This window comes from Sinocyclocheilus grahami, unplaced genomic scaffold, assembly GCF_001515645.1.
Source record: "Sinocyclocheilus grahami isolate Dianchi unplaced genomic scaffold, SAMN03320097.WGS_v1.1 scaffold11.1, whole genome shotgun sequence".
Lineage (NCBI taxonomy): Eukaryota > Metazoa > Chordata > Actinopteri > Cypriniformes > Cyprinidae > Sinocyclocheilus > Sinocyclocheilus grahami.
In genome coordinates this window covers 945,517-960,088 of record NW_015505190.1, presented here as the reverse complement: position 1 = coordinate 960,088, position 14,572 = coordinate 945,517, and the positions used below count along the sequence as shown (strand labels likewise).

The window sequence follows — 14,572 nt, the reverse complement described above, 5'->3', positions numbered from 1 at the left end:
TATTGTCAAGAGGAAGATGAGAGACACCAGACCCAACAATGCAGATGACCTGAAGGCCGCTATCAAAGCAACCTGGGCTTCCATTACACCTGAGCAGTGCCACAGGCTGATTGCCTCCATGTCACGCCGCATTGATGGAGTAATTCATGCAAAAGGAGGCCCAACCAAGTATTGAGTGCATAGAAATGAACATACTTTTCAGAAGCCTGACATTTCTGTTTAAAATATCCTTTTTTTATTGATCTTATGTAATATTCTAATTTTCTGAGACACTGAATTTTGGGTTTTCATTACCTGTAAGCCATAATCATCAAAATGTCAAGAAATAAAGGCTTGAAATATTTCACTCTGTGTGTAATGAATCTATATAATATATGGGGTTCACTTTCTGAAATGAGTGACAAAAAATATTGACCTTTTTCATGATAATCTAATTTTCTGAGATGTACCTGTATATATATATATATATATATTGCATACTTTATCATGTATAAGTACTTATACATCATCTGTCATATTTGTTTACTTCATGTCATTACTGTATACAAGTAATGTAAATTTAAGCAGAGTAATTAAAATTGCATAAATTATAAAATATTACAATTTATATTGTAATTATAAAAATATTTACATTATATCTATCGTTCGCTGCATGGATGGATGTATTCTTGAGATTTTCTAATTTAGACTGGGAACACTATAGGCATCACTGCAAAGACCACACAGAGAGAGAGAGGTTTATTCCCATTTACACATCACAAAGGTGTAAACTGAAGATATCACCAACTACTACACCAAAGTGGTAGAGGCATGCAGACAAAAAGAGACTGAGGCAGGTTGCGGGAAAATGAGGAAATAAACCCATTTAGAGGTGAAGAGTTGGAGTGATGCAGACAGGGAGAGAGGAATAAAATTTCAGTTCAAGAAAAGAGAAACAATAGATGGAGAGTAAAGCTACGAGAAGAGGAGGGGAGGTGTTAATGAGGTCGCAGAACTACTAATAAGAAATGAATTTGAATTAAAAAGAGACTAATTAAAGCGTGTGCGCTTCCTATGACTGTGTACGGCATATACGTGTACAGCGTGTGTGACGCTAATGGAATGTTTTTAAACCCACTTGTAGGTCATACAGAAGAGAAACGTCAATCCAAAAATGCTATACACCCATTTCACAAGACAATAGAAATATAAAACAAAAAGCCCATTTTCATGAAGCACTTCTGTTGCCCATATTCAGCACTTAATAAAACATGACGACCATCCACGGAAAACCCCTCTAGGACATCGTCAAAAATGTGTATATGTGTTTCCATATGGCAGCTTATGTATAAAACCATTCCCAGTCTCTTAATCTCTTAAAGTGACAATAGAGTGTCAGAAAGATCCATTTATCCGCATTGCAGTTTATATTTCACCTCTTTCTAGACCTGAAAGTTATTAATGTCATGAGAAAAAAAGAAAAACCACCTGCCCTCAGACCGAAATACATTTTGTTAGAGCTGACAATGCTGAATCTTCAGTTATGATGCTAGAGAAAGGCTAATACTTAACTATAACAATCCATTAGCCTTTAGCTGGTGTTTGAATGAGGAAGTGAGTTGTTAGATGCTATATTGATTTATAATGTCCTCAATTCAACATCTAAATATGCAGACAGGATAGACAGGTGCTCATTGCATCCCTAAATCCTCGAGCAGCACCAAGAGACTGGCAAACTAAAGCCCTGCCCAAACACTCCCGTTGCCGCAGGGCAGTGGTACCGTCTAACAGAGTTGGCCTTCGATGTTGTCATAGCAACAAGTCCCATAATTCTGCCTATAGAAAGTCATTACAATCATTCTCAACAGTAAAAGAAAATCACATCCAACATTTTCTCTCTAATACCTATTCTGTAGCGTTTCATCTCTTTAGCAGCTCACATTTAAAAATGCAAGGAACACAAGCGGTTTGAAACATTAGCTGTCCTTTCAAACAATTAAGATAGTAAGAATATGTCAGTGTTATCTGGGTCAATGACACATCGCTGTTTTTTTTTTAATGCCAGATCTAATAATTTATTCAAAACGCATTAAGCAAACAGACGTCATACATATAATGACTTGAATACATCTGCTTTACGATAAGCATGTTTTTCGTTAAAATTCCTTTTAGGGGAGCATAAAGCTAAAAATGTCAAGATGATACAACTGTCCTGATATCATAATGAACAAAGTTGCCTCATTAAAATTAAATGCATCAAAATAAATCCTTATTATGCAGTTTGGCATAATCATTTGTTATCATTATTAATTCTTATATATATATATATATATATATATATTTATATTATTATTCTTATATATAGTGTTTTTTTTTTTAAACAAATGTATAAAAAAACAGTCATGTGGTGTAACCAACATGCAAAACTAGAAATTATGTCATAGAGGAGTGACTCGCTTGACTGTGTCTAGGTCAATAAGTCTCAGAAAATATCAGATCATATGACATGATTTGTTCAGGTTATAAAAATGTCACCCCCCAAAAAACTGATAATGATTTTATTGAATTATATTTATGATTTAATAATATACTTGTTAAAAAATAAATTTTATTTGATAAAAAATGTATTTAAAATCTTTTTTTTATTTTTATAATGACTGTGTACACATGTTTTTAAGGTGTAAGGAAACTTTTTTGTACTATTTACTTGATTGTTACACCACATTACATTTTAGTGTCATTAAATTTTAATTATTCTTAAAAAATTAAAAAAATGTTTGGTCCCACTTTATGTTAAGATCCAATTCTCGCTATTAACTCAATAAACTCCTAATTTGCTGCTTATTAATAGTTAGTAAGGTAGTTGTTAAGTTTAGATATTGGGCAGTATTAAGGATGTAGAATATGGTCATTCAGAATATGTGCTTTATAAGCACTAATAAGCAGCCAATATGTTAATAATAGTCGTGCTAATAAGCAACTAGTTAATAGTGAGAATTGGTCCCTATACTAAAGTGTTACCAAATGTTTTTTTTTCCAAAACCACTTTGTCAAATGTGTTTTAAATTAAAAGTTTTAAAAGATGTTTTCTTTTCTTTATAATGGACATTCTTATTTGTCATTGACCCACCTGCTATGTGATTGTGTGTGTGTGTATGTGTGAGAGAGAGAAATAGTGAGTGTGAGAGAGTGTGTGCATGTGTGTGTGTGTGTGTGTGTGTTGTTGTGTAACCGAGAGGGAAAGATGAAGATCACAAAAAACTCGAAAACAAACAGAAAAAGAACCATCACCTCGCGTTAACCATGTTTTTCCTCTTTAGTCTCTCTGTGAGGATATTTAGAGACACTGAAACTGACAGTATGTGAACAGGAAGAACAAATACTCCAAACATAACAACAGAGAGAGGAGAGAAAAGAGAGAAAGTGACCTCTAACAGATATTTACAATCTGCAAACTCAACATCAAAATAAACACATCTAAACCGTTGCTATACACCACCTGTCAAGATTTCCTCAAGCACAGAAACATACAGTAAAGGCTAAGAGAGAGAGATTATAGCAAGAAATACCTGGGGCTTACAATAAGCTAATGCCATTGTACTGTAAGCTAATCAGGCAGAACAATGGCAGTCTGTAACAGCCTCAAAGCTGAACAAATGTGCCGTCCCAGAATACACAAAAGGATTCATCCTAAAAACACTCGATGTTTGCACGCTGGTGTGTCCTGGTGTTTGCTAACAGACATGGTTGGTCAGACTGTGGTTGTGTGCAGGTTTGGATTTCTAGAAATAAGATAACGAGTAGGAAAACATATCTTTAGACTGTCCCTTGCTGCCGTGGGTGTGAAACCGCTGTGCTATGTGTGTGTGTGTGTGTGTGTGTGTTTATACCATAATTCCTGTGAGCAGACACACTCCCTTGCCACAGTAGGTGTGAGGCACCATGTCTCCGTATCCAATGGAGAGGAAGGTGATGGAGATGAGCCACATTGCACCCAAAAAATTACTGGTCACATCCTGAGCATCATGGTACCTGAGAGAGAGAGAGGAAAAAAAGAAGCTGAGGTTCAGTTGGAAAAGATTTGATTATTGAAGGAAACTTTGAACAGGTTCTGCCTGTGGAAGGTATGGAGAAGCAATAACTGGATGTGAAATAGGCACAAATATCACATCAAAGTTTTTACATCAAATACTTTCATACGTTTCCATTCCTTAATCTGATCTGCAAAGCACTCCAAAGGAAAATCTCACTGTTTGCCCACAGGCTTTTCGAGAAACTTCTTCAATGTTTGTTATACCTTTGTTCCCTTTCATGGGAACTTCGAACTGCATCCTCTAGGGGTCGCTATGGGGAACGCCTCGTCGTGACCCGTGTCTGAAGCATACATTGAAAAAACACCAACTTGTTGGCCGGCGACAGCCATGACGTCACTACCGGTGCGACTACAGTATAAATTGGCACCGGGAGCTACACATCATTCTATTCTTTGACTTCATTGACTGTTCTGTTTGAAGCGTGCATTTCCAAGGAAAAAGTAAGAGCTATCTTTATTTATTATGGCGAGCACTAGTAGAGCATTTAGAAGGTGTGTGCATCCATGTCATCGCTATTTGACACCAGATGACACACACGATCTATGTGTTGTTTGTTTGGGCGAGGAGCACGCACGCGATGTCCTCGAGGGGGCAATCTGCGTGCATCGCGAGCTACTCAGGGAACCATGGTTACATAAGTAACCTGAGACGTTTCAGCATAAAACACAAAAATAAAATTAAGTAAAATTAAATAAAACACATTAGGGTTCCCCAATCCAGCTCATATTTATATATTCATACATTCAGCCAAGGTAACATCATTAAAAAAGTAGTATATACTCTATATACACTATATACAGTATATACTGCTAAATATATATATACTGTATATACACTCACCGGTCACTTTATTAGGTACACCTGTTCAATTGCTTGGTAACACAAATTGCTATTCAGTCAATCACATGGCAGCAACTCAATGCATTTAGGCATCTAGATGTGGTTAAGACGACTTGCTGAAGTTCAAACCGAGCATCAGAATGGGGAAGAAAGGGGTTTTAAGTGACTTTGAACGTGGAATGGTTGTTGGTACCAGACGGGCTGGTCTGAGTATTTAAAAAAATACTCTTCTACTGGGATTTTCACGCACAACCATCTCTAGGGTTTACAGAGAATGGTCAGAAAAAGAGAAAATATCCAGTGAGCGGCAGTTGTGTGGACGAAAATGCCTTGTTGATATCAGAGATCAGAGGAGAATGGGCAGACTGGTTAGAGATGATAGAACACCATGTTACAAAGCTCAAATCATCTCAGACTGGTTTCTTGAACATGACAATGAGTTCATTTTACTCAAATGGCCTCCACAGTCACCAGAACTCAATCCAATAGAGCACCTTTGGGATGTGGTGGAACTGGAGAGTCGCATCATGGATGTGCAGCCGCCAAATCTGCAGCAACTGTGTGATGCTATCATGTCAATATGACTAATATTTACTAATTTTGTAAAAAAAATAATAATCGTGAATCGAATCGTGAAATTAAAATCGTGAATCGAATCGTGAGTTGAGTGAATCGTTACATCCCTAGTAGCTAATAAAGTGGCCAGTGAGTGTGTATATATATATATATATATATATATATATATATATAATATAAATAACGATACAATAATATATCATTCTTTTTGACCTAATGAAGTGTAGACCAAGAATGTGTATATTAAGAAAGTATATAAGGCAAATTTCAAGTTGACCTCAACAGAAGTTTAAAGTCCTCTTATTTTCAGCCTCTGATGAAGTTCTGAATCTAACATGGTCAGATATTTTGGATCACAGTCCTGCAGTGTGACTGCTGCTAAGACGCCTGATGACATTTTCTTATCTATGGGTGTAACGTGTATGTTCCCGTTGAGTTCCGGTTTTCCTTAGTTGGTCCTTCCTGTTCCTGTCCCATGTAGTTTGATTAGTTCCAGGTGTCTCCCATTATTAGTTATCCTCCTCACCTGTCTGCCCCTCGTTATCTGCCCTATTTAGTTCCAACCCATGTTGAGTGTCTTTGTCTGGAATTGTTTGTGTCTACAGTGCTACGTGTGTTTTCCTGTTTCCTTTGGATTTATTAAAGACTTTGATCATTCCTCTCTCCTCGTTCCTCGCTCCGTGCTCCTCACAGTGGCACCGCGTGACAGAATTCCAGACCCCAAAACAAAAGTAAGTGGCGCCATTTCTCCCTGTTTTTTTTAAAGAAGTGTTTTGTTTTTCCTGTTCATTTCTCCCTGTGATAATGGAGGAACGAGCGAAGTTAATCGCCGTGGCTCGGGCGAACCCCGATCTGATCCTCTACACGAGGGCGTTCGTGCCGCTCGCCCTTGCCAGCTCCCTCAAGGAAGAAACCCTCGTGACGCTGTTCCGGATCGGGATAACCTACCATCGTCCCGCGGAGCTCCCAGACACCACCAACCTCGGCTGGAAGGAGGCCGTCATCCGGTGTCTGGAGAGCCTCCGATCCCGATCCGGGGTCCCATCTGCCGGCCGTCCCCGAGTCAAGCAAGCCGGCCGTTCCTCAGTCAAGCCCGCCAGACGTTAATATGGCAAATCCGCCGGACTATAATATGGCAAGCCGTCTTAACATTAAAATGGCAAGCCCGCCATCCGTTCATGAGGCCCCAGTGTCGGCTCCAGCCCCAGAGCTCGCTCCAGTGTCGGCTCCAGCCCTAGAGCTCGCTCCAGTGTCGGCTCCAGCCCCAGAGCTCGCTCCAGTGTCTGCTCCAGCCCCAGAGATCGCTCCAGTGCCAGCTCCTCGAAAGCGCTTTGCTGTGCCTGCTCCTCCAGAGCACCCTCTAGTGCCAGCACCACGTAAGCGCTACCCTGATCCCGAGTTCAGCCCAGGAAGGATTCCTGTTCCTGAGTATAGCCCACGGAGGGCTCCTGATCCCGAGTCAAGCCCAGGAAGGGCTCCTGATCCCCAGTTCAGCCCAGGAAGAGGGCTCCTGTTCCCGAGTTTAGCCCACGGAGGGCTCCTGATCCCAATTTTAGCCCATGGAGGGCTCCTGTTCCTGAGTTCAGCCCAGGAAGGGCTCCTGTTCTCGAGTATAGCCCACGGAGGGCTCCTGATCCCCCGTTAAGCCCAGGGAGGGCTCCTGTTCCCGAATATAGCCCACGGAGGGCTCCAGATCCCCCGTCAATCCCAGGGAGGGCTCCTGATCCCCAGTCAAGCCCAGAGAGGGCTCCAGCCCCAGAGCTCGCTCCAGTGACCGCTCCTCGTAAGCGCTCTCTAGAGCGCCAACTAGTGCCTGCTCCTCCAGAGCGCCCCCCAGGATTCCTATATTTCCCCAAGAAAATTGGGGGGGGCATATACCCATGGCCGAGCCAGCCAAGGCCACAGAGGATCCACCATGGCCTCCCGAGTCCCCTGATCCGCCATGGCTTCCTGGGCGCCCTGATGCGCCCAGGGCGCCCGCCCCCCCTCCCCGATGGTACTGTTACGGCGCGGGACGCGCCGTCCGGGAGGGGGGCGATCTGTCACGTGTATGTTCCGGTTTTCCTTATTTGGTCCTTCCTGTTCCTGTCCCATGTAGTTTGATTAGTTCCAGGTGTCTCCCATTATTAGTTATCCTCCTCACCTGTCTGCCCCTCGTTATCTGCTCTATTAGGTCCAACCCATGTTGAGTTTCTTTGTCTGGAATTGTTTGTGTCTACAGTGCTACGTGTGTTTTTCCTGTTTCCTTTGGATTTATTAAAGACTTTGAATTTGACATTGCCTTTCCTCGCTCCGTGCTCCTCACAGTGGCACCGCGTGACAGAGTGTTTGTGTGTGTGCATGTAGGTATGTATTGTTTTAAAGGGGTCATATGATGCAATTTCATTTTTTCCCTTTCTCTTTGGAGTGTTACAAGCTCTTGGTGCATAAAGAAGATCTGTAAATTTGCAAAGACTAAAGTCTCAAATCCAAAGAGATATTCTTTATAAAAGTTAAGAGCCAGCCACACCTGCCTAAAATGGCTCGCTCTAACACACCCCCACATATCTACGTCACTATGTGGGAAGATTTGCATAACGCCGCCCAAATGTTCACGCAAAGAAAGAAGGCGTAACTATTATTCTCACTGTAGTTTTGTTGTTTCCGCCGCCATGTCGTTAAGACGCTGTGTTTCGTTGTGAAAGCGACACTACTTTGTTTGGTCTTCCAAAAGAGGATGATATCTGCTTCGTCATGCCTAGAGCTGATCCGTGCTGGTCGCTGAGGGAATACATCAACTTAGTGCTGTGGATCGCCTGATCTGCTTTCACCGTTTTCACCGCTCCTTCGCCGGGACCGCCGTTCTTGACCCCCGCCGCCTCAGCTCACTCTTGCCCGGCTTCAGCTCACGCTAAGCCGGGGCTTTCGCTCACGCTAGGCCGATGTGTTTTTCGTTGTGAAAGTACTTTGAAACTACTTTGTTTGGTCTTCCAAAAGAGGACGATATCCACTTTGTGATACCTAGAGCTGAGCTGATCTATGCTGGTCGCTGAGGGAATACTTCAACTTAGTGCTCTGGATCGCTGGCACATTTTATGGAGGACTGTTTACTGATCCTGGGAGAGTAACGTTAGACTAAAATGCCGGCAGTTCTGACTCACGTAAGTACGTTTTCTTTTATCATTTGCCACTGATGATTCAAACGCGAGTTTTTGGCAGTGTGGAGTAACGTTAGCACTTGTTTGTCATTTCTCTGATCACAAATGCAGACAGGGTTTTATGTTTACGCGGCACGATGCAATGCAACGCGTAAAAAGACAGTATAAGTCATTATACTCAGTAATTATGTCCCCACTGGATGCAACAAATGCCTCGTTTGTAATGGGTTTTAATGTTTTTGTGTCGTTGCTCTGGCTGGGACATGCCATCACAGTATGGTGAGGGGCGTAACATTTTCGTCTCACGCTTGAGGTATTCGGCCAATCACAATGCACTGGACAGCTGGCCAATCAGAGCACACCTCGCTTTTTCAGACCGATGAGCTTTGTAAAAATCGACGCGTTTCAGAAAGGCGGGGCATAGAGGAGAAACAATGTACAGTATGTGGAAAATAATTTTTAAACCGCATAAACGCATTTCATTACACCAAATACACAAAATGTTCTTTTTAGCAGCATCATATGACCCCTTTAATGTTTTTGGATTCTCTAGTGCATAGGGTTAAATAGGTCAAAAAAAAATGTACAGGAAATTTAGCTGCCTGGTGTTTGCATCATCACAGAAGTTATTAAAGGGATAGTTCAACCAAAAACGAAAATTCTGTCATTAATTACTTACCCTCATGTCGTTCCAAACCCATAAGACCTTCATTCATCTTCAGAACACAAATTAAGATATTTTTTATGAAATCTGAGAGCTTTCTGACCCTGCATACAGCAATGCAACTGGCAAGTACAAGGCCCAGAAAGGTAGTAAATACATTGATAAAATAGTCCATGTGACATCAGTTGTTCAACCTTAATTTTACAAAGCTACGAGAATACTTCTTGTGTGCAAAGAAAACAAAATTAATGATTTTATTCAACAATTTCTTCTCTTCCCTGTCAGTCTTTGCCACATGTTCAGGAGAGTATCACGATGCATGCGTGTGGTGCTGCTGACACGGGAACCGGCGTTCTGACTTCTGATTGGATGCGCTTCGGCTGGTTTACAAGCAGAAGAACATGCACACTGTACATAAAACGAGTCTTCGTAAACATGGCTAAATATTTTGACAGAGGATGACTTGCATTTTTTTTTTGCCCAGCCTTACTTATTTGAACCAGAATATATAGGCGATGAACTAAGAGAGATGAATGTTCTGCGTCAGAACGCTGGATCCTGCGTCAGCAGCATCACACACATGCGTCGTGATACTCTTGTGAATGTGCAACAAAGACTGACACAGAAGGGAAGAAATTGTTGAATAAAGTCGTTGTGTTTGTTTTCGTTGCACACAAAAATTATTCTCGTAGCTTCATAAAATTACAGTTGAACTACTGATGTCACATGGACTATTTTAACAATGTCCTTACTACCTTTTTGGGCCTTGAACATGTCAGTTGCGTTGCTTTCTATGCAGGGTCAGAAAGAGCTTGGATTTCATCAAAAATATCTTAATTTGTGTTCTGAAGATGAACGAAGGTCTTACGGGTTTGGAACGACATGAGGGTGAGTAATTAATGACAGAATTTTCATTTTTGGGTGAAGTAACCCTTTAAGGTATCATATCAACCTTACAAGAACATAGTTAAAATTAGACTTCCTCCTAACTGGATGAACTTAAGTCCACTGTGTGCGTGCTGGCCTGAGTAAGAGCAGCACACAGCCTGCAGGGAGCCTCCTCCTCTGGAAAGGGCCTTTAACATGATGACTTTGAGTGCAGTGCATAAAAATAGAGCAGATCCCTGTAGGCTCATCTCACAACAACGCTGCCTTGATCAGATGTGGCAATTCAAATGCGCAAACTGTCACTCATATCATGCCGCTCGAGCCTGCCGCTATCAAAATAATCATCAAACCTCAGGTCCCCAATCCGGGGAACCCTCAATATTTTAAAGCGTCTACCCCGAGACTAACACACATTTAGAGTTTGTAACCATGACAACACGTCTGGTAGAGTCAGAAACACCCACTCAGTGGCCTGAGTGCCTAATTTATCCCGCGACCCTTTTAAGACGCAACATGGGGAATCTGTTGGTGCCCGTCGCGATTGGCTGCTGCCCGGAGTGCATGAGTGTCTGGAAAAGGAGGAACACTTTTTTTAGACAGACAGGTCTTCTGGAAACAAGAGTGTGAATGAAAGTGCTCCTTTTCTGTCTCTTTCTTTCCTTCGATCCCTCTTTCTCTCTGGTCTCTTTTACTCCCCACAGAAGAGCTGATGTGTAGAGCGAGTGTTTGCACACCTCAAGAGGTGTGCTATCTTCCAGGCAGTGCCACTCATTGGCAAGAATTCAGGTGAGTCCTCATTAAGCATAAGAAATTTGACAGCGTCTAGACAGAAAGGTGCAGTTGGAAACACAATGATTAATTTGTTCATTCTTCTTCACGCTCATTCTCTCTCTCACCTCTCACACACTCTTACGGTCCAGGCAGCGATGATCCACAGGGAGATACTGAAGACCAGCAGCACCGTGCCCGGGCATATGGTCATCAGGGTCTTCATCACAAAGCGTGTGTTAAAGTGCACCTGCAAAGAGAAAAACAGTCACATGTTAGTGATTCCTTTCAGCCTAGATGTCATTCATCACTGTCAAACTAGATGAAGCTACATGACTTACAACAAGTTGCAAGAAGCTTTTACTAATGGATAGAAGTGGCTTATAATGCTTCTAAACTGGAAACATTATATCATGAACATGAAAAATGATACCTATGGTTTATAGCAGGAATTCTCAAATTGTATTTGTTAGTTTTGTCAACCCCTTTGACCAAAAATACTTTCTTGAAGTTAATATCTAGAAAAACCAGTGTAATTTTACAGTATAACTATTATAGAGACACTGTTATAGTTTTTTATAATATTTTGAATTATTGTTTGTTATTTTGCCATGTTTTTTTTATGTGTTCTATATTTTTTTAATATAATTTTAGTGAAAGTTGCATTCATTTTATAGTTTTTTTTTTGTTTGTTTTGTAATTTTCGAAGCATATTTACACCAGGGTTTTTTTAATATGCGTTTACAGTTTTTATTAATATACATAAAAAGGATGTTATTTTAGTACACCAACTTAAACTAAATGAAGATTAGAAATGTTGACCATGGCAAATTAGCTGAAAAAAGGTCTACATTTATTTTACCTTACGTTTGTTTTATTTCACACAACGAACAGGGTTTTGTTTTTAGTTTTGGTTTTAATAACCCTTTAATAAACACATTGGCATGTTCACAGATCTCTGATGGTAGTTAGTGGTCACATGGCATGCAGGTAAACAAATAAAATTAAACTTTTTAGTGTTTTACTTAGATTTTTTCCATTTTTTATTTATATTTTTTAATTATTATTTAACTAATTATTAGCTATTCATGTGACCCTATCGAATACAAACTTTAGAAAATGGATGGATAGGTAGATATTAGCAACCTGCAGTTCCCTCACAAACTCCCAGGGGTTTGTGAACACCAGTTTGGGAATCCCTAGTTTACAGTAAAGAAATTTATGCATGTTCTTCTTGAACTACCAGCAAAACGTCAACTTAATAATAAAGTTGTAAGTTTCTTGTATGAATTTGTCAGACATGAAACAGGTTGTTGAATGCACATCAAAACAGTATACCTATAGCACACTCATAAAGCCTGAAAGCTGTTTTATATGAAAAGAGAAGTAAAATAATATTATTTTATATATACATGATCTAAATAACTGATCTAAATAAAAATGGACTGGTTGATAGTTTTAAAGCCAATTTACTTTCTACAAATTACAAAATAAATGAGAAGATCCATTTTCATCTCCGAAAAATGCAGTATAAAATGTTGAGGTGGTGGAGATGGGGTCCCGTTTGTCCCTTATGGTGGTCTTATTCATATTAACACCATCAAAAGCTCACATTTGGCCTTATATTTGATGCAGCAGTTGCACTTGGAAATTTAAACAGCTGTCTCAAATCAAAAGTTGTGCAAAGTCTTTGTGCAAAAATATTCACTGTGACTTGAACTATTATAATTACTGTGAAATGCTAGGTGTGCTCTGACTGAAATCTACAAGAAGCCCAAATTTCACCTCCACAGTTTTTCAGCTCAGTTTGAATCTAATGTTTGAAGAACAAGGAGTGCTGCCACTGTTTGTTTGTACACTGTTTCATCTATACTTGACTGAAAACAATAATATTCATTATCGTCGTCATTATTATTGATTTGTGTTACTTAAAAGTCGCATAAAGGGAAACTCTCCAGAGGGAAGGCGGAGATCTCTGAGCTAAGATGGACCACATGATCATTAATGATAAAACAGCACATGAGAGGAAAGATAATTTGCATTTACATCTCTTTGAAACAAGAGCACTTCTCAAAGGACAAAGTGATTACCCTCTCCAATCAGCCATTCAAATTAAAGTACAGCGGGACACTTTTCACCCGTTTCGTTTTTTTTTTTTTTTAAACATGACAGCCACAGCAGTCATTCTTCAGTCTCTCTTAAGCACAAAGCTGAAGAGATACACAATATTCAGAGACATAAATCAGCCATCTAAAGGAGAGCCCGGATAAACCTACTTGAAAGACGCACAGCTGTCTATCATAAAATCCATTACAGCAGAAAATTCATCAGTCACATCAACTGACACCGAGCTGTGATGCTGCATCCTAACAATGCAAAAACAATTAGATGAAGCTCCTGTCCAAAGCTAACCTTTAACTGAAGCTACGTTTGAACGCTAGTTCACTCTGACCCAGCAAATGCCAAGATCCACCAAATAGCAAATGTGTTTTGTTGGATCTACTACCTTAATTTTTGTAGCATGACAGTAGCTCAGCTGTTTCCATAATAATGGAGCTTTTCCAATAACTAGCCACTTTTTCCAATATGTAGCAGCATAGTGTGAAAAAACGACATCACATTTTATATCACATTGTGTTGTACAGATAGCATTACAGCTGAGTCAACTACATGATAATCAAAAGCTCTCTCCTAAATGTCCTCCGCATTGGTTTATTTAGTTTTAGTGACTCAAGTGAATGAAGCAGTTCCAAAAGAAGAGTCAAGTCTCTCTTATGCAGAAGGGCATCTCAAGTCTTCGCGTCTCTTTATAATGAAATATTTAGTTAAACTGCTGTTTGTCACTAATCTCGAATCAAGATTTATTTAGAACCACTCATTGTTTTTGAGCAAGAGAAATACTGTTCTTATAAAAATTATAAATGATCAGATAGTATTATATTTTTAAAGATTCTACTAACTTAAGTAGCTCCAGTGTAGTCAGCTACTTAATAAATGATAAAAAAATAATAAATTATACCTATGGTTTATAGCAGGGATTCTCAAACGTTTTTGTCAGTCAAACCCCTTTGACCAAAAATGTATACTTGAAATACTCCCTGAGATAATAAGTTAATATAAAAATAAAAAAAGAACTATTTTTAATTATTGTTTTTATTAATATTTTAAATAACTGTCTGCCCTTAACATTTAGTAAAATTTTTAGTAATTTTTTTTTACAGTGGAAGAATATAGTGTTTATATAATGTTTTTAATATGCCTATAGTTTTTATTCATTTTTGTTTCAGTTTTTGTTTTAGTTATTTTAGTACATGAAGTTTAAAATTATTTTAGATAAAGTTTGTTTGACTTCAAGCAACAGTTAATTTTTTCCGTTTTATTTAAACTAATAATCATGCAATAAACACATTTGCATGTTCATAATCATAGTTTAGTTCAGGGGTTTAAAAAAAAATTGTGTGCAGATTGTGTAAAAATGAACAAACAAATAATAAATAAATACTTAAACTAAAATTTCCAGAACTTTACATAATTATGCTTTCATTATGCTTTTTAAAGACGGTTTAGAAATCATAAAAATAATCACAAATATTTTAGTTGATAGCAAGCCCCATGTTAGTTTCTCT

The 14,572-nt window shown here is 39.3% G+C and overlaps 1 protein-coding gene across 1 annotated transcript in view; it reads right to left on the bottom strand.

Moving 5' to 3' along the window:
* The window catches only part of kcnn3 (potassium intermediate/small conductance calcium-activated channel, subfamily N, member 3), a 100,734-nt gene that overhangs the window by 27,154 nt on the left and 59,008 nt on the right, over positions 1–14,572 (bottom strand). The window contains exons 5-6 of the mRNA XM_016285343.1: positions 11,075–11,196; positions 3,870–4,011 (exon numbers count right to left, since the gene is read on the bottom strand). Coding sequence (XP_016140829.1) covers positions 3,870–4,011; positions 11,075–11,196 — 264 coding nt within the window. The remainder of the gene's footprint in view (positions 1–3,869; positions 4,012–11,074; positions 11,197–14,572) is intronic.